General features: G+C 34.8%; 1 protein-coding gene across 1 annotated transcript in view; it reads left to right on the top strand.

Moving 5' to 3' along the window:
• The window catches only part of LOC148954505 (LIM domain kinase 1-like), a 180,627-nt gene that overhangs the window by 16,781 nt on the left and 138,171 nt on the right, over positions 1 to 25,675 (top strand). Inside the window, exon 3 of the mRNA XM_089086304.1 lies at positions 22,293 to 22,392. Coding sequence (XP_088942430.1) covers positions 22,293 to 22,392 — 100 coding nt within the window. The remainder of the gene's footprint in view (positions 1 to 22,292; positions 22,393 to 25,675) is intronic.

Raw genomic sequence — 25,675 nt, 5'->3', positions numbered from 1 at the left:
TCTGTTGACCTTTACTTCTCATTTAGAGACAGAACCTGTGCTGCGTCTGTTTCAGGGTTTATGTTAAAGGAGTATAAATGTCACACAGGACTTGCTCTGAGCATAGAAACTTCTCTGGCAAGTGCTTCACTAGATGTGGTAGGCATTCTGTCTGAGACATATGACAAGAAGAACTGATAATCCTTGAAAACATCTCTAATTGTGGGGTAGAAACCACTTGCTCTGATTCCACTGATTATATTCTCAGGAGTGAAAGCCTTTGGATATGCTTTCCCCAGGAGCTCAGCAATGTTATTCCCTGATATAGCTTTGCATTTGTGGGCAGTCATAAAACTTGCAGCTTCCTGGTTGTAGTAGTCCTTAAGGCACCCCATGACTATTATTTCTAGAGGTTGTAGTTTGTGAGTAGTGTAGGGAAGGACAGTTAAAAGGACAACACTATTATTTTTTAGCTAGATCAAGCAATTCAATGGTGTATTGTCTGATCTAGTGCTCTAATTTCAGATGTACAGGTGACTGTTTGGAGGGTTTGACTTGATTGATAAAATGCTGTAAGTAAAGCAAAAAACGAAAGGCAGTCATCCAGACATATTTTCTGAGCCGATCATGATGGTTCCTTGTAAAGCTCCCTTGAGTAAAATTTCCAGACACTGTTTCTGTGGGGAAATAAGTAGAGACTGTGTTCCCAATGTATTAACACCAGCACAAATTGTGGTCAACTGACCTCTTTCTGCTGACATGACCTTCCCTACTTACTTCTGGCCTCCCTGTGCAAAGATTTTACCAGGCTTGTGGATGTTTTCTGACCTGATTTGTCAAAATTTCAAATGTCTTGTGGTAAGAAACATGTGTTTATATAGGCCTTGCTCCAGGTGGCTAAAGAAAGCTCCTACACTGCGACAGTTGAAAGCAGTTGTCTGTCATAGGCTTGTACTTTCTGGCATTCTTACTTATAGAGTTTTAAGGCAATCCATAAAACCACAGTACCAATCTTTACATGTAATTCCTCCACTGCCTTTGCAGTTTGTTTATCTGGTACTTTTATACTCTTAATAATGGGATAAGTTTATGCAAATTTACATGCTTCTAGGGGAATACAGTCAAAAGCATATCAGCTATCGTTTTCAAGTAAGTTTTTAGTCTTTTTTCTTGTTCCTCTGAAAATATTCATCATGTGTTGTAACAGGGTGTAAGGAAACTTAGGTCCAGACTTTTTAGATGGATATTCAGCTTCTCAACCTTTTTTTATGTAGTCTTGCAGCATTCCTCTAGGGGCAGCCATGGCACTTCTAGAGAATCCAACTGACTTCTTGTAGAATAATACAGAAAAAATTGCTGTTTTATTTTCTTCTGGATCACAGCCACCTTTCTTTCTTTTTTCTTCTGTTTTACTTTTAAGCATTTTATCTTAAATGAAATTTAACAGGAAAAAATAGAATTTCAGTTCACCAATTGTTCTGACAGGATTAAACAATGCCAGAATTAACACAGTTATGGGTTTTTAGCTTGCCTTCAACCTTCAAATATGCTGTTTACACAGCTTTTACAAGCATAGCCCACTTTTGGACACCTTGGTACAGCATGCTGAATTTACCCCAGGTATTGTGGCCAAACATGGGAGTTTGCTCTCCCGCAGGATGAGAAAAAACTAACAGCAAACTGGTGAAGATGGCATGTCTTGGAAGCTGCCAAAAACAGGCAAATAATAAGAGAATACAATGTGAGTTTACAATGCAAGTTTTCTAGTATTTGTAATTAGGTGTAGGCTTTCAGACAAAATTGAACAAAATTCCAGAGTTAATCACCTTACAACCTGATCCAATCTGATATTTTTGGTAAAAGTATTAATTAAGGTCAGACATTTTAAAAACATACACTGCCATCTGTCAGAGCTTTTAAAATCCACTAGGAGCCCCATAGGTTCTTATATTGGAACTGTTTGCTTTGACTAAACATGGGCTAGTCTCCCCTATACCAATTTTTATATTTAATTTTGCCCAGCTGTAAACTTTTGAATTAAATTCTTAGAAGAAGCTGTTATCTAACCATAATGTGATTTGTGTCAAATCGTTTTTGTGGTGTTTATGTTTTCTGGAAGTTGGATAGTGGGTCTCTTATATTATACTGTTGCAGGAAAAGTAGAACATGAAAAATCTTAAAGGCCAAGTTTTAGCGAAATATAGAATGACTATTTTCTAAAGACCTATATTCAGAGGACCTCGGGAAGTATTAGTAAGACCCCTCCCCCCTCCATTACAGAAGCGGCTGCCCCCCTCTACACAAGATGCTGCCTATGCCCATGGGTGGGGGTTAAGTTTATTTAAATGCAAATGAGAGGTAAGTTTAAATTTTATTCCCCTCCCTTAATGTGCAAAGATTTACCCTGAATCAGTGTATACAAGGGTGGGGGTAAAATTCATTTGCAGCAAAAATGATTATTATATTTAGAAAGAGCATAAAAAAAGGCATTGAGTGGTATGTTCACTTTATTTGTAAGTCAATAATATGAACTGTAAAAAATTTACCAAAGCTTGTATACATGATTGTTTTATACCTATTTAAATTCTGTCTAAAAACTCTTAACCTTTATTCTGAGTTTTCAAAACACTTTGAGCAAAACTCAAACCAAAACTCCCTCTTTTTCTGCAACAATGCCAAGCTCCCCTTCTTTTAAGGATGGAACAACCCACCCCCCTCTTATGCAGAATATATGATAAACTTCTACTTTAGCCACTTTTGGCTGTCTTGGAAAGGGGTTAAAGCCAGTCTCCATTTGGCAGATTCTGCCATCTTGCAGAAAAAGTGTTGAAGGTTGCAGTATCTGCAAACTGCCAATACAGAGCTGGAAAAGAAGTCTTCATTGAAACAAAATTTGCAGATTGGCAGTGCAGATTTGCAGAATCTGCCAAATAGAGACTGACTTTTAGGTTAGGAAAATGAAATTTTCAGGGATGGGTCTACAGGCTAAAGTATGTCCTGGGAAGGTATTTTGAAGTACCTACCTCCACTTCCTCTAGTAGGGTCCGGAAATTTGCCTATTTGACAGGTCTATACCTATTGAAATTTTGACAAAACAACATTTTACCTTAATTTTCAGGTATCAGTTTCTTTTTCTTTGGTTTTAGTTCTGAAAATGCAGTTCCTGTTATTTGAGTAGAATTTTAAGCCATATCAATGTTTTTTTTTTCAAAATTTAGGAAAGTATCTGCATATTTTTAAAATTTTATAAATTGGGATTGAGCAAAGTGAGGAAGCTGAAAACAATTTTGTTGTTCTTCATTTAAGCAGAATGTATTTTGCAAGGTTTCACTTTTATAACACACAATTTTTTAAAGGTTATCAAAGGTTAGGAACCCTCTAGATGCAGAAGGAGTAGAGGTAGTTACTTCAAAATACCTTCCTGGGACATACTTTAGCCTGTGGACTCATCCCTGAAAGTTGCATTTTCCTCACCTAATCCCTTTCCAAGATAGCCAAAAGTAGCTAAAGTAGAATTTTGCCAAATATATCTTTAAGGCAGCCAATGGTGTGCTACAGAGCTGAAAAATTAAGTTTTAAATTGTTTAACCAAACAGTGCATTACAAGCTAGCACCCCTTACAAGCCAGTGCCTAGGAAAAAATATTTTGGATTGGGGAGAGACAACTAAAATTTCTTCCTCTTGTTCTTGTGCTTTTGTAGAATCACTAGCTTTCTGGCACAACACTAAACAATTTTCTTGTGCTATATTTGGGCAGAAGATCTATTTTGCAATGTTTCATTTTTATAACACAAAGATTAGGCCTAGGCTATTAAAGATCATCAATGGTCAGTTTTCTCTAGAGAAAGAAAGAGTAGAAGTAGACCTTTTAAAATATATTCCCAGAAGATTATTGAGAATTGGGTGGATTCTTGAGAGTTTTATTAACCTAACTTAACTTCTATCCCAGGTAGCAGTTTTTCCCTAAACTAGATTTTACCAAAAATTCTAAAACAGCCTACTTATAATCTTTCTTAAAACTGCATCACTTTACTTTACCCCCCACACCCTGCCCTTAGTGTGTAAATCAAGAGAGTAAAATCTCCAGTAAAAACAAAATAACAGGTCTATAGCCAAGAAAAGACAACAATCATGATAGATAGTTTGCCTTTATAATACTATTTGTCTTCAGTTCTAAAAGCAGAAATAATAAAAAAAAACATAACCAACTTAAAGTGGATAGGGATAAAATCTGAATTTGACAAAAATGGACTTAAAAATCAAACCATATATATATACAAATGCTGCCTGATCTAACACAACATAGAGATAATACAATTTGAGAATACTCTTATTAATGTACAAAAGCAACTGGTTAAATATAAAAAAAAGGAATTTGACACATAATTATTACTATACTATTGGCAACTCACTGTAGCACCAAGCCACCTGAGGCCTTCACATGCTCTTCCTCTATCCCTATCAATTCAAAGCCCCCCTCTTGACACCCTACCAAGAGGTTTCAATTTTCCTTAAATCCATCCTTATGACCTCTCCCACCATTCAGGGAGGACCTGCTCTTCATTTGGCCCTCATAAGGTTGGTCAAAAAGGACAATCTAAAATCTTTGGTGATCTGTCATCTTTAAAATCTTAGTCCCAGCCATCTCAACTTTTCTCTCATATCTATAGAAAGTAGGATAGAACCAAAGTGTTCATACAGCCTACTGTTTGAAATACAGTCAGTCTGATGGGTACCCAAAATAATCTATTGACAATTGCAAAACGTCTAATAAATCTTCCTCTGTATGTTGGTTTCACATGTTTCAGAACAATATTTGACCACAGTCATCATTATAGTTTCCAATATCTTGGCTTGCAGCCTTATCTATGCATTCTTTCAAACTTTTTTCAATTGTTGAAAAGAACACTGGGTCTTGACTATTCTACTTTTAACATCTTCACTGACTACTTTTAACGTCTTCACATCAACTAATAATACTACCTTGGTAAATGAAGCTATCTACTTGATTGATCTTCTTGTTACTCAACATCACCTCTTCACCTTCACTTATTCCCCGTCTTCCTTAAATTGCATCTGCTAGCAATTGGACAAATTCTTTGTCCATCAGAATGTAGCAACTTAGTCCTCATAACATAATGTTCAAGCCTATTCTTGCACCCTATGCTCTCAAAACCTCTGAAAAATCATTAATTTTCCTAATAGTTTTGTCTAGGATACTCAAATTATCAGCAGAATCTAAGCCTAGAAGGGTTTTACTTTCTCACTTGATTCCATGCTCTCTCATAGCCTTTGCTGTGTTCCTTTGGAAAAAGTCCATCCAAATGGTTCATATAAATAGGAATGGAATGCTATCAAAAATAGTTATGAATTCTATTTCTTACCTTAACCTCAGTAATATTATTCTTGTACATAGCACTGATTGCTTAGTGTATTTACCTGGTATACTATACAAGGATAGGACCTCTGCTAAAGTTGTTCTATTGACTAACTCAAACTCTGGCTCATAATATATAAAGCTAAGGACTAGAAGGGTCTAATAACTCATTCATCACAAAACATCAATTGTTAATATAGGAGTTAGAATTTGGTTGATACGCACAATCACGGTGCCACTCCTTACTTTGCATAAAAACCAGACAGATGCAATATTGTAATATACACAGTTCTTCATATATTGACAAAAAAATATTGTCTTTATGAAATGAGTTTAAATAATTTCAAATGCAGTTTCCCAATTGCTATTTCTTACATCATTGCTAGTCAAGAATTTTATTTTCAAGTTGAATAGAATTATAGAATGCATTCACTACTATACAGCTTCAGCCTTCAGTTGGATTTTGATTTTTGAAATTGATAGCTGACAGATTGTTTCTACAGATGAATTGTAAGTTTGCAGAATTGTTTTCTTGTTTTCTGTTTTTAGATAAAATTTTCTTAATGTTTAACACCCAATTGTTGAATGCCTGATAGATTGAAGGAAATACAATCTTCTTTCTGAAAAAATTTTACCCCACAAAAAAAACCTTCTATTGAGACAAAATTTAGCTATAGACAGCTATGTACAAGGTTTGGGAGTTAAAGATTGAAACGGAAGTTACCCCAAAAATATGATTCGTAAAAAATTGTAATTATTGCCTATAGGAGGGGGGGGGGAGCGGGGGCTATCATTTTAAAATGATAATACCACATTTTTTTTATTGAAAGCAGGGATGCCAAAAAGATAATTATTTTTTATATTTAAAGCGGAGACGGAAGAAATTGATACCAAATTCCCTGAGAAACCATTGAAATATTTTGATAGACCCAGGGCCCCCCATTGGGACTTGCTCATTGTCTTGGATATTTTGCAATTTCACATAGGCTATTGGCCTAATTTGGCTTTTGTGTGTGTTCTCTTTTAATTAGATTCTTTGGATCTTATTGAATGCCATGGGGGATCTATGACTCAGTTTTCCAATAATTTGAGGTATATCTGAATAATTTCGACATTTTTGTTGTTGTCTTTGTACACCTTTACTCATACCCTCAATTTTTTTTTTCAAGAACACTAAGCTGTTTAACTTTATTTCGCGTGTTTGTTTGAACCATATAGTGACCTAGTTAATTATTAAGTATATTATTTTTTTAATGTAAAGCTGAGACAATATCCTATCAAGGTGGCATCCAGAGGGGAGGGGGGAGAGGTATTACACTTAAATGATAATATCTCGAAATTTTTTTTATCAAAAGCAGGGATGCCAAAAAGTTAATTTTTTTTTAAATTTAAAGTAGAGACGGCATCCTATAAAGGTGGTATCCAGAGGGGGGGAGGGGTAGGGATCCATCATATTTAAATGATAATACCTCGAATCTTTTTTTTTTTTGAAAGCAGGGATGCCAATAAGTTAATTATTTTTTTTTTATTTAAAGCAGAGACGGTATCCTATCAAGATGGTATCCAGAGGGGGGAGGGCATAGGGAGTTATTGTATTTAAGTGATAGTACCTTGATTTTTTTTATTGAAAGTAGGGATGCCAAACAGTTGAAAAGTTGAAAAAAATTAACAAGGATTTCGTGAGTTATACTTGATACAGCACTTGTATAGTTTTATTGTTCGAAAGGAAAGGGAAACATGCGTCCAACCTGTTTTTTTCTTATTGATAAAACGAGTTTAATTTGAAAAAATACATTCATAATTACCAGGTAGATTCACACTAAAACGAATTGGTGTGACCAATTCAAAAGCAATATTGACATCCCCACCTAAAGTTGCGCTTGAGTGACAATGGCGCCCTTGGTCCAGTGCTCAAGTTACATTAAAAGGCCAGGTCATAATAAAAGCTTTCAATTTAGGAGGTTCAAGGAGGAGTCTTTGACAGTCTTATGACATCAGGGTACTAGATGTTGCAAAATTCATACATATTTACAGTGGTGTAAAAAATTTGATCACCCCACAGATGATGACCAAAAATATGCACAAATGTAACATTTGGAATATTATAACACTTTTTTCAAAGCTTTGAAGAAAAGTAAAAAAGACTAAATACCCCTAACTACGCTTGAAACCTATTTTAAAAAGAAACCCTTTGGAGATTTCCATTGATATGACCATAGCAGAAGCTTTGAACCTGGGTGGGGATCAAAGAGGAGTCTTTGAGTATTTTGACTGCAGGTGACTTATTGTTGTGACTTTCTTGAATTTGGTAATTTTTGTGAGCATTTGAAAATCAAAGCGTAAACTCAATAGCTGATACTAAGTCTCCTAACATTTTGCTTGGATTAAAAGTGATGAACTAGGAAGAAAATCGCAACATCTTCATGGAGAAACTTCAGTCTGCATATTATTTCATTTAACTACATTTAAAACGGATGAGCTTTTCTTTTTTTACCGAAGAAAATAGCTGGCACTTCATTTTTCTTCATAACGAATAAACCATTAAGTGTTTTTTGTTTCATTGTAATTGAAGTGTTCTCATGTGAAGTGTTCATCATGTATTTTTCAATTTGATAAATTTACTCCTTTTAGATGCAGTTTATAATTTAGCTGATACTAGGTATTTATGATTTTATAACTTGGAATGATGAAAGATCTTAAGCCGAACTGGCCAGCCATGACAAAAACCAACAAAGAGAAAAAATCTAAAAAAAAACAACAAACAAACGAGACTGTGGCCAGTGGAGAGAAAAGAAAACAACAAAAACAACGCGGATATTTCGCCTGTATACAAACAAGGCGTCTTCAGCACCAAAGACACACAAGAAAAAAAAAAAAAAAAAAAAAAAAAAAACTAAAAACCAATAAAACCACCACCAAAAAAAAAAACAAAAACAAAAATGTACAATCGGCGCAAACTGATCCACGTAGGGAAAGGGTGCTAATATAAAGTTACTTCAGTGATGACACCAGAGTAACTGAGGAAAAATAAAAAAAACTGTAAATTACTTTAATTATTCAGTTGCGAAATAATCCTTTTGTTAGCTATTACTGAAGCAAATTGTTTTGGTCTAGCAGGTAAAATAGTCCCCTGGTGATTATTTATAATCTTAACTCCCTTATTGACTGTTGATTCACTCTTTAGAAGGTTATCATAAATTGAGTCAATATTTAAATTACCTGTGTCCCTATTTATGGAAAGGTTAGCAAACATATGTTCTTTAATTTCTATGGCTTCTCTCGCCCATTGGGTGTAACCCTTATCATTAGAAATAGCCAAGGCTTCATCAAATTTTACAAAATGATCTGGTTGAAGCCAAATATGCTCTGCTAAAGCTGAAACAAAAGTTTCTGATGTCTTGTTTAATTTTAGGTTTTTATGAATTGAGTTTTGGTGTTCAATAAACCTTTCAACAAATTTCTGGTGAGTTCAAACGATACAGACCTTCACACAAGAACACGAACTTTTATACACAACACTTAGTAAATATTCCCGAGTTATATACTTACCAGAACTAAAAAAACTACCCATTGACCTCAACGATTTCTCTCCACTGGCCACAGTCTCGTTTTTTTTTTTTGAGATTTTTTCTCTTTGTTGGTTTTTTAACTTGGAATAAATCCCCAAAAGAAAAAATGAATAATATCCAAAAGAGCAGCCAAAAGCAATAAAAAAAGCAGCAGTTCAGCCTTAGCCTACATAACATATTCTATAAAGAAGCAAAAAAAACTCTAAAATGCATTGATTTTAAATTGTTATTAAAAATCAGTGTTTAATACAAGCAAGGCTTTTTAGGAATCCCAAAGAGCAAAAAAAAAACAATCAATATCAAAGTCGCCCATTTCAACTGTTTTGAAGGTGAAAAAACAGATATAGGCAAAGGGCATTATGAAAAAATTAAGCTTCTAAGTTCAAACTTATATTCAAAGTTTTTACCCAGATAACTGACAAATTTTGTGATGCGGTATTTGAAATTTTTTATGCAGTAATGCTTGATGAAAAAACGCTACTAATTTTGATAATTATTTATATTAAGAATACATAGCTAATAGATACTTCAACTATTATGCAAGGGTTCTGAAACGCCACAGCCATTCGTTTCTACCATATTTCTACTTCTCTTGATGAATAACTAAGAAGACCAGTTTCCAGCCAGCGACTTGTAAAGTTTTGAACTCATGAATAGGCTCGAATCTGTTGTAAATTTAACCTGTGATTTGAGAAAAACTGACGAAAACATTAATGTTTGCGGTCAACATTGATCGCGCCGGCTGCGTGCCGCCGACGTCTTACCGGTGGCGCGGCGCACTGTTTTTGGCCCCGCCGCCGGTCTTCCCTTGTCAGTGCGGTGCCGGGGTCTAATTACAATACTCACCCTTATCACCTTTCTTATAGAGGGGTCTAATCAAAGTTTTCCTAAATTTCTGGTTACTTACCCTTTTTCAAAAATCATTTTCACAATCCTCAGTAATTTATTTATAACTTCATAGCCACCATATTTAAAAAACTAATTTACCACACTAGTAGCATCTAAAACCTTATTGTTTTTAATCTTTTTAGTACTGTCTTTTGTCTACAAAATAATAAATTTTTAATTTTGTTGGGAAATAATTTTTTATCCAATCACCTAATGCTATTCTTTTTGGTCTTGTATTTTCTCTAATGCCCTGGTCATTTTACAAGACCTTAATTATGAACTATGGGTTCATTTTCTAGAACAATATTGTAGATTGAGCTGATATTTAAATTTTTATGTGTCTATTTATGGAAGGATTTACAAAAATGTTTTTTTCTTCATTTCTATGGCTTCTCTAGCCCACTGTGTTAAGCCTCTCATGAGAGATGGCTGTAGCCTCCTCAAGCTGTATAAAATGGTGATAAATGATGCTCAGGTAAGCTGAAACAAAAGTTGATGGAGGTTTTTCTATATTTGAGAGCCTTATCAATTGAATTGCAGTGATCAATAATGTTCACATCAACAGTGATCAATAACTGTTGGCAACTTTGGCCAGTGTAGAATTTGCCCAAAGGGCAAGGAATGCTATAAAATCCACTCCCTTAATTGTAAGTCTGGTCCTTGCCAGAATTCAGAAAGCCTCAAAGGCCTTATCAATTTAGAGCAAGTTCCAATGTTATATTTACCCAAAATTTGTAAAGTAAAGTGATGTGCTTTTGGGAGTGATACTAGTAAGTATTTTAACATCTTTTTAAAAGTAGTTTTCAGAATGTTTTTGTGTTTTCTTCTGGAGGGAAATATCCCTTTTGGCTGTTAAATATGCTATATATTAACTCTCCAGTGGAATGAGCCCCCTCCCAAGTTTCTACAACCATCCCTTTTATAAAAAGTGACAAAAAGAATACATTGGAAGGATATTGCTCTTTCCTTGATTTGCACTACTGCATTGGCTAGAAAATGGATAGAGAAAATTAAAATAAGGGGCAACATATAACTTTTTCCCTTATTAATCCCCCCCCACAAAAAAATCAAAGAAAAACATAGAGCAATATTATAGCCTAAAATGAACAGACATTAAGTCATGCAATATACCAAATAAAAAACAAACAGAAATCCCAGTTGTAACCAATAAATGAATCCCAAAATAATAGAAATTATTTTTCTTTTCATCATGACATTTTGTATGGAAGGACTTGTTGTAGAAACTTTGGGTCCATTCAATTAGAAATTTCTTGTCCCCTTTTTAAGAGTCAAAAGTGATTAGAGAGCAACCAGCCCCCTCTGATGTTCCTTTTTTCTCCAAAGACATTCGATCAAAATTTTGAGATAGCCATTTTGTTCAGCATAGTCGAAATATCCCACAACTATGCCTCTGGGATTGGCATGACTCCCCCACAGGCCCTGGGGAAAGGGCTGTAAGTTATGTAATTTGCCCAATTTTTTACATATTTTATTTGTTATTGGGAAAGAGGGCATTGTCTGATCCTAGGTCTCCGAAAAGGTTAAGGGTATTCTGGTGAAGATTTAAGGGAGTGTTGAATTAAATCAAATTAAATTACCACTACAAACCACTACCATCACTATTACTACCAGACTACTCCATTTCCAGGATTGAGGGGAAATTCAAACTAAATCAAAAGACACTATGCACATGCAAATTCTCAAAATTGTATATCTCAAGAATTGATTTGGGTATCAAGTTGGGACTTCCAGGGAATGCTGAAAGCGGGAGATCATCATAGGCAGCAAAATAGTGCTGCCTAAATAAAAACTGTGGGTATAATCTATTATGTATATCGCCAAAGGCAATATCTGCACGCTACTGCTAATACTACTGTTACTGCTACATTTACTGCTACTACTACTTTTATTGCAACTATTTGTAAGGCTAAGAGCATTGAGATGAAATTTAAGAAGTATATGAACATACAGGTCATCAAAAGGACATATCAGCAATGTGGCAGCAATGGCTAATTGTATTAAGTTGAAACTTCCAGGACTTGATGAGAGGGATGCTCTACTGATCAAAAGGTAATATGGTAATGTTACTACTGCTAGTAGTACTACCACTATTCAATACTATTACTAGTAACTAATTAAAAAAAACTTTTTCAACAAAATAGGGTTTTAAAAAATGTAAAGGACTCCATTAAACCAAAATCAACAAACATAGAATCAAATAATCTACCAAGAATACAACTACCACAAATCAGTATCAATAAATAAATGAAACCCAAAAACAAACAGAAATTAAACTAAATAAGAGTCAAACTCCAAACGAGCAGAAATTAATATGAGTAGGGTTCTAAAACCTAAGCTTTCTAATAGCCAAAATATAATTTGTACTTTACTGAAAAAAATTCAAATGAAATTACTGAAAAAAAATCTGCATTGTCAGTTTAATATACATATGCTGATAATTATTCCTTAAAATATGAATTGATTTTTGATTTCTTAAAAGTTAGAAAAGTGAAAACATTTAAGGGAATTTTTTTAAGTAAAGTACAAATTATATTCTGGCTTTTAGAAAGCTTGGAGTTTAGAACCCTACTCATATTAATTTCTGCTCGTTTTAGTTTGACTCTAATTTATTTTAATTTCTGTTTGTTTTGGTTTTGTTTATTTATTGATACTAATTTGTGGTAGTTGCATTCTTGGTAGATTATTTTATTCTATTTTTATTCATTTTGGTTTAATGGAGTCCTTTACTTTTTTTTTAAAAACTTATTTTGTTGAAAAAGTAATTAATTTTTTAATTAATTTATGTTTGTTTTATATTGACATAGTCTTTTTCAGGGAGAAAGACTGAACATCTTCTAAAATGACTATCTAAAAATTTTGATTGGATGTGTTTGGGAAAAAGGTGGGCGTGAGAGGGGGGTTAGTTGCCCTTCAATCATTTTTGACTATTAAAAGGGGCGCTAGCCCTTTGCATTTCCAATCGATAGAGCCCCTTTTCAAGTTTCTACAACAAAGCTTTCAATAAAAACCTTATATGCCCCCAGGGCATAACTTATAACCCTTGCCCTGAAGACTGTTGGAGAGTGTTCTGCTCAAAGACATAATTTCCAGAACTTTCAACTGCGTTGAACAAAATGGCTATCTCAACATTTTGATTGGATGTGTTTGGGGAAATGGTGGGTTTGGAAGGAGTTTTAGTTGCCTTCTAATCACTTTTGACTATTAAAAAGGACACTAGCCATTTCAATTTCCAATCGAATGAGCCCTTTTGCAAGCTTCTATGACAACGCTTTCTATAAATCCTTATATGCCCCCAGGGTATAACTTACAACCCTTGTCCTGAGGGCTGTGGGGGGGAGGGGTTGCCATCCCCAAAAACTAAATTTCTAGAACTTTCAACTATATTAAACAAAATGACTGCATAAAAATTTTGATTGGATGTGTTTGGGGAAAAGGTGGGCGAGGGAGGGGGGTTAGTTGCCCTCCAATCACTTTCGACTATTGAGAAGGCCACTAGCCATTTCAATTTCCAATCAAATCAGCCCCTTTTCAAGTTTCTACAACAACACTTTCCATAAAAACCTTGTATACCTCCAGGGCATAACTTATAACCCATACCCTGAGGGCTGTGGGGGTTCATCATCCTTAGAGACCTAAATTCCAGAACATTCAACTACGTAGAACGAAATGGCTGTCTCAAAATTTTGATTGGATGGGTTTGGGGAAAAGGTGGGCATGAGAGGGGGTTAGTTGCCCTCCAATTGCTTTTGACTATTAAAAAGGGTACTGGCCATTTCAATTTCCAATCAAATGAGCCCTTTTTAAAGTTTCTATGACAATGCTTTCTATAAAAACCTGATATGCCCCCAGGGCATAACTTACAGCCCTTGACCTGAGGGCTGGGGGGGGGGTCATCCTTAAAGACCTAATTTTCGAAACTTTCAACGACGTTGAACAAAATGGCTATCGAAAAATTTTGATTGGATGTATTTGGGGAAAAGGTGGGCGTGAGGGGGGGGGGGTTAGTTGCCCTCCTATCACTTTTGACTGTTAAAAAGGGCACTAGCCCTTTCAGTTTCCAATCGAATGAGCCCCTTTTCAAGTTTCAATAAATACCTTATATGCCCCCATGGTATAACTTGCAACCCTTGCCCTGAAGACTCTGAGGTGAGTGTCCTGCTCAAAAATATAATTTCCAGAACTTTCAACTGCATTGAACAATATGGCTATCTAAAATTTTGATACGATGTGTTTGGATAAATGGTGGACGTGGAAGGGGTTTTAGTTGCCTTCCAATCACTTCTGACTATTAAAAAGCACACCAGCCAATTCAATTTCCAATCGAATGAACTCATTTTCAAGTTTCTACGACAGTGATTTCTATAAAAAACCTTATCTGCCCCCCGTGAATAACCTACACCCCTTGCCCTGAGTGCTTTGGGGGGGGGGGGTTCTCATCCTCAAAGACCTAATTTCCAGACCTTTCAACTACATTGAACAAAATGCCTACCTAAAATTTTTGATTGGATGTGTTTGGGCGTGAGATGGGGTTAGTTGCCCTCCAATTGCTTTCGACTATTAAAAAGGGCACTAGCCCTTTGAATTTCCAATCGAATGAGCCCTTTTTGAAGTTTTTACAACAAAGCTTTCTATAAAAACCCTTATATGCCCCCAGGGCATAACTTACAACCCTTGCCCTGAGGGCTGTGGGGGGAGTGTTCTTCTCAAAAACGTAATTCCATCTGGAAATCAACTACGTTGAACAAAATGGCTATCTCAAAATTTTGATTGAATGTGTTTTGGGGAAATGCTGGGCGTGGAAGGGGGTGTTAGTTGCCTTCCAATCATTTTCGGCTATTAAAAAGGGCACTAACAATTCCAATTTCCAATCGAATGAGCCCTTTTCAAAGTTTCTACGACAACTCCTTCGATACGAAGTGCCCTGGTCTAGAAAAAAAAATAATGATACATTGTGCCAACATTGTTCTTTACTTAGGCAGCGCCATTGCGCTGCCTATGATATCAATACTACTACTGTGACTACTATTACGACTATGTTGAACTAAATCAAATCAAACTAGAATGTGGAACAAGACCAGAACATAATTTGCGCTTTGCTGAAAACAAAGCACGTTTTGAATATTTTCACTTATTTTACTTTCATCAATAAAAAATTCTCAAAACTTATACATATCAGTGTATGTCAATTAAACTGACAATCCATGGTCTTTTTTTTATATATTTTTTTCTTTTTATTTTATTTTTTTTTTTTTGAAAGTGCAAATTATATTCTGGTCAGTCTTGAGAAGGCATGGGGTTTATCAGCCCTGCTAATGATAATTTCTGCTCGTTTCGAGTTTGACTCAAAACAAGCTTCATTTATTTATTGATAGTGACTTGTGGTAGTTTTAGCTTTGGAAGATTATTTGACTGTATTTCTGCTGATTTTTGGCTTAATGGAGCTCTTTACTTTTCTTTGAAAAGCTTTTTTTGTGTAAAAAGTTTTTTTTAGTTAATTTAGATAAAAAGTCTTTTTTCCATGAAAAAGACTATGTCAATAAAAAACGAACAGAAATTTATTTAAGAAACTATAAATAAACATTAACATAAATAAAGCCAAATAATCTTCCAAGCGTAAAACTGCCACAAATCACTATCAATAAATAAATTAAACTCAAAACGAAAAGAAATTAAAACAAATAGCCGAGTCAAACTAAAAAAAAACAGAAATTAACATGAGTAGGGCTAATAATCCCCATGCCTTGTCAAGACCAGAACATAATTTGTGCTTTGCTGAAAACAAAATATGTTTTAAATGTTTTCGCTTATTTTACTTTCATCAATAAAAAATTCTCAAAACTTTAAGGAATAAACATCGGTGTATGTCAGTTAAACTGACAATCCATGGTCATTTTTTTTTTTTTGAAAGTGCAAATTATGTTCTGGTTGGTCTTGAAAAGGCATGGGTTATCAGCCCTGCTCATGCTAATTTCTGCTCGTTTTGAGTTGACTCGGCTATTTTTCGTAATTTCTCTTCGTTTTGAGCTTCATTTATTTATTGATAGTGATTTGTGGTAGTTTTATGCTTGGAAGATTATTTGACTTTATTTCTGCTCATTTTTGGCTTAATGGAGCTCTTTACTTTTCTTTGAAAAGCTTTTTTTGTGGAAAAGGTTTTTTAAATTAATTTAGATAAACCTTCAAAAACACAGAGTGATTTAACAAATTTCTATTTAGATTCCATGAGACAATGGCATAAAAGATGGAGGATCCTGGGTTCATTTCTTCATCCTACCTTGAGAGGATGGGTTCTAGATTCATTTTGGTAGGGGTTTAGCACTGTTTATCGCCTTATTACCTAAACACTTTACACTTTAGCTTGTATGGCCTTTCTTTTCCCACAAGATGCAGAACATAGCCTACCTTTAGTGCACATATTATCCTTTTTGGAGGTGTGGTCAGAAGGACCACAGTGACCACAAATAGGTGTCAGTACGCAGTCAGCCGCTATGGTACTGACTGGTAGGAAAAACATCTTTTTGGGAGAAGTTTGAATTATTGTGCAGGCAGATTCTAATAGCCGACCCGAACTGATACTGCAAAAAATCTTCAAGACCCTTCCTGGTCCTGAAATACAGCTTGAACTCTTTGGAGCACTCAAAGTTACCGATTTCTATTGCACTTGGAACAAGGGATTCTACATCAGTATGGGTCAAGCTAGGTGAAACTTATTTTAGGACAACGATAAGCAATTTGTCTTTGAGCATGGCAGCAACCTCAGGCTTACTAGCTTTGATTTTCTCAGCAATCTTCTCAGCAGATGATCTGGATTTGACATACAGTTTCCAGTCCTGTTTCAAATTTCTTAGCTCACAATCAGGGCAAACGCTGTCTAAAAACTGCTGTGGAAAAATCTGTTTTTTTTTAATATAAATAATTGTCCAGAAACTAGGTCAATAGGTCGTAATACTTTTAATCTGTATCAAAATGTTTTGAAAGAGTGTTAAGTGGAAACTTGCAAAGTATTGCAAGGGGATGTTGAACTAACTGAAAGGCACTATATGTTGGCCACTACTACTACAACTTTTATTGCTACTACTACTATTACCACTGACACTACTAATGCAACTACTACTGAGACTAAGGGTATTATGGTGAAGCTTTCAAGGAAAGTTTAAGGGGTCCTGTGTGCATTCATGTTGTCACAAAGGTGTATCAGTAATATCTCAGGAACAGCTTAGAGTATCAAGTTGAAACTTTCAGGGCATGTTGTGGTGGATGTTGAACTAACCAATAGGAAATGTGTGCCTACTACTGCAACTACTTCTACCACTGCTACTGAGACTACTAATATTAAACTTTCAGGGAATGTTTAGGGGGATGTTGATCTACACCAGAATACACTATGCTCATGCATGTTGTCGAAAGGGCGTACCAGTAATATATGAGAAGCAGCTTAGAACATTAAGTTGAAAACTTTCTGGACTTGTTGAGGGGGATGCTGAACCAATCAACATGCACTATATGTATGCTACTACTGCAACTACTATTTCTGCTGCTAATCTACTACTTCTACTATGGGTAATGGTATTAAGATAAAATGTAAAAGTAAATGAAAAAGCACTATGTATATGTGCATGTAGGTTGCCAAATGGGTGTGTGACCAATATTTCAGGAATGATTGAGGGTATTATTGTGAAAACTTCAAGGCTACTACTACTAATACTGCTACAGTTGCTACCATGGAACTAATTCAAAAGAATTGAAATGCATCTAGGTTGTCAAAATGATACATATGCAATATCTCAGGAAGAGAATAGGGTGCTATGTAGATAATTTCAACAAAAGTTTATTTTGATACAAGACTAAATCGAAAGAAACTATGTGCAAGCAGATTGTCAATAGTGTCTATCACCTATAGGTCAGGAATGGCTGAGGATATTAAGCTGAAACTTTTAAAGCTACTACTGTTACTAGTGCTACTACTACTACTACTTTTGAACTAAATCGAAAGGATTTAAGTTTATCCTGGTTGTCTAAATGTCACAGATACAAAATCTCAGGAGCAGAATAAGGCATTTTATTTTTATTTCCAGGTAATCTTGAGGGGAGTATAAAACTAAATCAAAAGTTACTATGTGTATCCAGATTGTCAAAAAGGGTGTATGTGCAACATCCTGGGGCAGCTAAGGGTGTTATGTTGAGGTTAACAGAGCATTTTGGTGGAGATGTTGAACCAAATCAAAAGACACTATTTGCATCCAATATTGTCATGAAGGTGTATTTGCAATATCTACGGAATAGCTAAGGGCATTAAGCTGAGACTTTCAGGACATGCTCAAAGATACTTGTAACTACATAAGGACATTAAAGGGGTGTATCTGCAATATGTCATGAGTGGCTAGGAACATAAAGGTGAAAAATTTTAGGGAGTGTTGGGGCAGATGTTGAACTAAATCAAAACTCACTGTTGCCTATGCATGCAAGTTGTCAAAATGACGTATTTGAAATATTGCTGGAAAAGCCGAGGATATTAAATTGAAACTTTCAGGGATAATTTAATCTACTACTTCTACTACTACAATTACTCCTGCAACTACTTGTGACTACAAGCACTTATGAATGCAACTCCAACTAATTGTGACTACACTTCTTGCGACTGTGATTTCTTGTAACTGCTACTGCGACTACTTGTTGCTGCTTGCGACTGTTATTGTGACTTTGCGCCTGCAATTAACTATGATCACGAATATTTATGACTGACACTAATCTTGACTCTTACTACTTGCAGCTGTGATTCCAACTTGAAGCTGAGGGAGAGGTAAATTGAATCAAAAGACTCTATGTCTATTTGGATTTTCATAAGGTTTTCTGTGGAATATCTCAGGAAAAACTATGGGTGTTACATTGGAACCTTCAGAGTATATTGTTAGGGATGTTGAAGTAAATCAAATGACGTTATGTACATCCAATTTTGCAAAAAAAGGTGTATCTGCGATTTTTCCGGAATGCCTATGGGTATTATGTTAAAACTGATAGAACATGTTGAGTGGGAAGATGAACTAAATCACAAGACACCATGTGCATCCAAGATTCTCAATAGGGTGTATCTGCGATAGCTCTGGATAGACTGAAGGAATTAAGTTGAAACTTCCAGGGCATGTTGAGGGGGATGTTCAACTGAGTATAGAACAACTAATATTAATTTGTTTGCAAAATTTTACCCAACATAAAAATAATAAAGCAAAATCTTGATTTTTATGGAGAAAAACCGAAAAGATTTAAAAATATTCTTTTCGTAACAAATCAAAACGACTATGTCAATTAAAAACGAACATAAATTAATTTTAAAAAGCTTTTTCCACAAAGTAAGTTTTTCAAAGAAAAGCAGAGCTACATTAATTCAAAGATGAATAGAAATGAAGTCAAATAACATTTCAAACACATACTTCGATAATGTTCTGTATATTCAATGGAATTACAAATGACCACATTCACTATCAATACATAAATGTAACCCAAAACGAGCAGACATTACAATCAATAACCAAATCGAACATAAAACAAGGAGAAACTACCACACTGAGAAGTAGAGCTGCACTTTACTGAAAATAATACATTTTCAATGTTTTTTTTTTAATAGGGTTGATGCATTCAAAATTGTCAGAGACTTTCAGGAACAAATATCAATAAATATTATATTGTCATTGAACTTGACAATATAATTTCTTTTCAGTAATCTTGTTTAATATTGTGATTTTGTTTCTTAATGTTATAAATAATAAATACACATTGCTTGAAATAAAAATTGCTTATAACAATAAAAACTTGGGTTATTTTACCAGATGGATGGAAATTGTTCCTTAAACTTATAAAAAAAAGCATAATGCTAATAGTAGCCCAAGAAACCAGTACTAGAAAAATGTTAAATGGTGAAACAAATTCTATATTTTCCATAAATTAAATTCTAACGCTGCACTTTTTTCCAGAAACCGAACAATCTTAATGATGGCAGTTATATGAATAAATGCAGATACAAATATAGTTCCTTTAGTTATCTAACAATTTTGTCCTCAACAAATTAAAGGTAAATAGTTTTTGTCTTACAAGAACTTTAAGACATATAGTCAAATCTTCCTTCAGTGGTTCTTCAAAAACTTCATGGGAAATGTAAGGAGGTAAAGCTCCAACAATATGGAAACCAGGTAACTCATTAAAACCCTGTTATTGGTTTCACAAAACATATCGCCATTTCTTTCCAGTCCTTGTTATGAGTCAGAATAAGACTGGCACGCATAAGATATGGCGCACAGACAGAACTTGCAAGGGTAGGCCTACTTTGAAATCAACCAACTAAATGCCGACCAATCTAGAATAGCAGAGTTACATTTAATTAGTCCTTCAGAGTTTTTATGTGTTGTAAATCCTTCTATCATTTGAACTATCTGATATGTAATGATTCTAAAAAAAATTGGTCTTCCTAACATCTTAAATCACTCTCAAACAAGCAAGTAATGAAAAATCGTTCTTTCTTACGCTTGATGTGATATGTGGAGGACAGTTCTCGATAATCACATATATTCTTACAATTTTGTTGTTTTTAGATGCAGATCCAAGTGAGTTTGCCACTTGAAATGTGTCCTTATGTAGATAAGCTTTGGAGCATAAGGAGACTTTTTGAAATGCTTATCATTTTTGTATAATTGCTCATCTATGAAATCATCTAACCAATATGGACTGTGTTTTTAAGTTTATGGGAAGTACCACAGTGCATATATCTAGACCCAGATATATGTACTGTGGTAACAACAGTCAAAGTCCTCTTTAGTTTAAAAAAAAAAACTTTTTAATGAATCAACTATAGAAAAAACATAAATAATTGAGTCAAGATCAGCTATAACTAGCTGTATTCCTATAAAGGAAAATAATTGGAGTTTTCCTTCCAAAATTTAGGCCAGAGGAAATCCCTTGAAAGCTTTGAAAAATAGGCATCAAGACGTTTTGTAAGAGTACTTTTGTCAGAATAAACGTTGATTCAACTTTTATTAACTTCAACATTACTTTTGGAGCTTTCATACAGACTCAAAGTTTTGTCAATGATAAGCTAAACTGTTCTTACTGAAATGCTGTATATGCACTGAAGTTTAATAAGAAATATTGTAAGCTTCTATTCAGTTCATATAATTTCCTTTATTTTTTTTTTTTTAAAGTGAAAATGTAATTGGGCAGAGCATTAACATTTTTTCTATTAGTTTACCAAAGGTGAATTTGCCTGATATTGGGGAAAAGTTGCGCCAATTCATGTTTTTTTAGGGGGGGGAGGGGCGGGGCAAATTTATTTTCAAAATATAGGAAAAGGGGCCAAATTTGACATTTTTTAAATGGGAACATCCACAAACAGGATATTTTGGAAAATATAAGGGGGCATAATCCTCACCATCTAGCTCCCACTGCAATTGACTGTTGGGAAGCATAAAACTATTTATAGAATTAGGTATTGGGAAGAATACTGGCATACTTCAGTGAAAATGATCATTAACACGAGTAGCTAAGTTGTTGGGAAACGCTTAAAAATAACCATTCTAATCACCATTCATATAAAGTTTTTATGAGAAGGGCGTTCGTATAAACTTTGGAGGGGGAAGATGCCTCAAAGAATGTATTTTAATGCCAAAACATCCTAACTCTCTTTGATTCTTCTGGTAAATACAAAATTAATTCTAAGGAAGGGGTGGGAGAGGTGTGTGCAGTTAGACATTGATATTTATTTCCTCTTGATTTCTGGAAATATTTCCGATCTACACTGTTATTATAAAAGTAAAGAGTAACATTGACCCCAAAATTAGCAGAATTTATTCCATATAGGAGGGGGGGGCTGTCACTTCCTCATCCCCAACCTCCCCCTCGAAGTTGTAGTAACTTCAGAGGATGTTCATTCGATCGAAAATTGAGAGTTCTAGTCTTTTTTTTTATAAGTCGAAGGTGATTGGAGGTCAGCCAGTCCTTCGTCTAAAACCCTTTTTGATATCTGGTCCTTTTGTTACCCCTTAGGACATTTGATCGACATTTTGAGGTACCTATTTTGTGGTTTCTCTGTGGCTGGGATTTTCTGTGGGGGAAATACCGGCTCCTCTTTTAATTATGGGACTATTCTCATTGTTTTTCAAGGTTTTATGCTTAAGAACTAAAATGTTGGACGTCGATTTGTTGGACTGGGCCAGGAGATTATTAATATTCGTTTTTGAATATTAATTTCATTTTTATACAAATTTTTGATTAGCTGTTGTTTAGCACAATAATTTTATAATAATCTGTATAGAAAATTCGGGGCGGATGGTGAGGGGGAATTTCAATCCTATGTATTGAATAATCTTTGCATAATTTTGGTATCCTTGAGGCTGAAGCAGTTCTCACCTCCCTACCATGGGACCCTTCAATATAGTTATACCTTATTAACACCAATATCGATTTCATTTCAGATTCAAATTGTAGTATTCTATGTGGGGCCTGTAATTTAGAAGTAGCTGATGAAGAGTATTTCAGAACTCTTGCCAAAAAGTGGCATGCTGATTGTTTCAGGTAAGTAACCTTTTATTGACCTTTAGCACAATTTTCAATTTGTTGCTGTAGTTGAAGGCAACCCTCAGTGCAAACCAGACAATTCTCGAATATTCATGAAGTTTAATCTAAAAAGATAGAAATTTAACCTAAAATCGTTTTAACAAAACACAAATGACACTCTAGCCTTTAGAGGGTTTCCGAAACTTCAATTTTGGGACATATGCTACTTTGAATGTCTCCTCGTTTTTTCAGATCTGTATAAAACTATGTTCTCTTCGCAACAAAGGTGTTGCTCCTTATCAGCAGACTTAAAGGTCTTTAATTTATTACCATCAAACTTATTTATTGCAATACGAGTTGCATTGATAGCAGCCATAATTCATCATTTCTTAATAACGCTTGAACATTTCTATTGTCTTCCTGATCATGTGTCAAAATAGAATAACATTTAAGATTCCAATGGGTTCATTCGAGTGATTGAAAAATATAATTTCTTTTATTATGCTTACTTCAGATGGGAAATGTTTTGTTTAATGCTGTGTTAGTTTTACCATAGAAAACTTTTGGGTTATTGAATATCAAATAGTTCGTGTAAGTAAAGAGCGATTCGGCCCAATAGTAACCGAAACCCTAAAGAAAGAATTTTGATAACAATTATTACATCTAAAGAATTTTCTTTTTCTGCTGATTTTAATATTACCCATCAAAAGCTACAAGCCTGAGAATTTTTGCCTGATTTTTGAAAAAGTGGGAAAACATCCCCAGAACGTCAAGGGATCTTAGCGAAAATCGTACCATCAGATTCAGTATATCAGAGAGCCCTATTATTAAAGTTTCAAGATCCTATCTGCAAAAATGAGGAATTTCAGATTTTTTTTTTTTAATAGAAGAAATATTACGGCTGCGTGTTTATTTGTTTTTTGTCCCCAGGGCGATCGTATAGAACAAATGGCCCTAGAAGATCGGGAGAGGGCTCATTCGACCTGAAATCAGACTTCCAAGTGCTCTGTTTAAGTGACCAAAAAGATTCAAGGGCAACTAGCAGCACTCCCATGCCTCTTTTTCCCCAAACACATGCAATTAAAATTTAGAGATAGCAATTTGATTCCGCATACCGTAGTTGATAAGTGCAAAAAGTATGTCTTGAGGATGAAATGACCCCCCACAGCCCCTGATAAAGGGCTGTAAGTTAAGCAATTTGCCCATTGTTTACATATAGTGTTTATTATCGGGAAATTTTACATGAGGGGGAGGGTCCTTGCATGATTTGAAAAACGGTCAGAAATTGAATAAAAAAAAGCAAGTTGTTTTCAGCTGAAAATAAGGAGTAACATTAAAACTCAATACGAACAGAAATTACTCCGTATATAAGGGAGGCTGCCCCTTCCTCAACGCTCAGTCGTTACGCTAAAGTTTGATTTTTTGTCACAATTTCAAGAAAGACTGCTCAAACACAATGGCTGCTAAATTTGAATGAGAAATATTTTTTTTTAAGAACTTTAAGACTTTAGCGTAGAGCGAGGGTTGAGGAAGGGACAGCCCCCCTCTCCCTCATATACGGAATATTTTTTCTTCTTTTTAAGTTTTAATGTTGCTCCGTACTTCCAGTTGAAAAAACTTTTTCATTTAAAATTAGAAAAAAACCCGACGTTTTTCCGCCCACTGAAACAAGTTGAATCGCATTCAGCATATAATCCTATCTACGCTCCTGCTTTTCTTAACCTGGCCTTAACTGATTTCATTTTGTTTTTGGCGGCCTTTTCGTTATTGAGAATATAATTAATAGGTAATCATCTTAATTTGGGGGATGGGGCTCTCTATAAGTGTTATCGATATTGAAAAAGATATTATTTCGGCTTTTTCTGGTATCAATTAAAAAAACTTTATCCGATACGCCCAAAGGCGTGGAGGGCGGAGGGGCTAGTTGCCCTCTGATATTTTTTCACTCTGAGACTTGCTTTATTTACTACTAATTACAAAATAAACTATATACAAGCAACCGCCCGGGGAATGCTCAAAAAGCCTGATGAAAGACGGCTGCAATCCTCTAATTCTCAACCTTTTACAAATTTCATTAAAAAAAAAAAAAAAAAAAAAAAAAAAAAAAAAAAAAAAAAAAGACCCGAACACTCTCTCTCAATTAACCATTACTACCAAAAACTATGAAGAACAGAAAAAAATAAAATAAATAAATTAAAAAAAAAACTAAGACATTAATAATGACAATAATAATAAATTACCTCCCCTCTCCCAATAAATATTTTTTCATTTTTACTTTAAACGACGCAATGTGTTCAGCTTCCCGAACGCCAACTGGGATATCATTCCAAATAGCCGGAGCCAAATACCGAATTCCGAAACCTGCACGTGTGGTGTCTCGATACTCAACCGTAAAATTTTCCGCCTCTCTAGTCGCATACCTGTGGAGTGAACTATTTACGCGAAAAAAAATTTGTAAAACTGGAGGACATACATCATTCCAACATCTATAGGAAAAAATAGCAGCTTGGTAATCGCGAATCTGACCAATGTTAAGCACTCTTAATTTTTTAAAACATGACGCGGTATCATTCACATTTTCTATATAATTCCGAAGAAGACGTACTGTTTTATTTTGTAAAATCTGCACTATTTTGAAATTTGCATAAAAATTGCTAGACCAAATGACACAACAATAAAAAATATAAGGCGAAACAATACTATGATACAATAATAAAAGAACCGACAATGGTAAAAAATTCTTCAAACGACGCAAAATTCCCAGACCTCTAGCAACTTTAGCTGCAACATGATCACTATGGTGCTTCCAAGACAAATTACAATCAAGCTGGAAGCCCAAATAACGCACCTCATGCACCTGTGACAAAGGCTTACCATTAAAATATATCTCTCCATCAACACTTGGAGGCTTACCAACTCTCCTAAAAATCATAAAATTAGTTTTTTTAACCTTCACTGACAAAAGGCTGAAACTTGTAAATACATAAAATGACTTTAAAACCCTATTTACTTTCAACAATAGATCATCAATCATTCGACTAGACATAGTAAAGCAGTATCATCCGCGAAAGTCGTGATAAAACACTCCGTTAAGTAAAAACGCATTGAATCAACATACACAAGGTACAGAAGTGGTCCTAAGACAGATCACTGATGTACACCACACTTCACTTGATAGGGATAAGAAAATACATCATTTAAAACAACTTGAATAGATATCCCGATTAAAAAACTATCAAACCACTTCAGATAATTACCACAAACTCAAAGGGACTGTAGACGTATGAGTAAAATTTTAAAA

This window comes from Artemia sp. Qi Xiang Cuo, chromosome 3, assembly GCF_049724085.1.
Source record: "Artemia sp. Qi Xiang Cuo chromosome 3, ASM4972408v1, whole genome shotgun sequence".
Taxonomy (NCBI): Eukaryota; Metazoa; Arthropoda; class Branchiopoda; order Anostraca; family Artemiidae; genus Artemia; species Artemia sp. Qi Xiang Cuo.
Note: the sequence above shows the minus strand (reverse complement) of the source record. Positions and strands in the feature narration are given on the sequence as shown.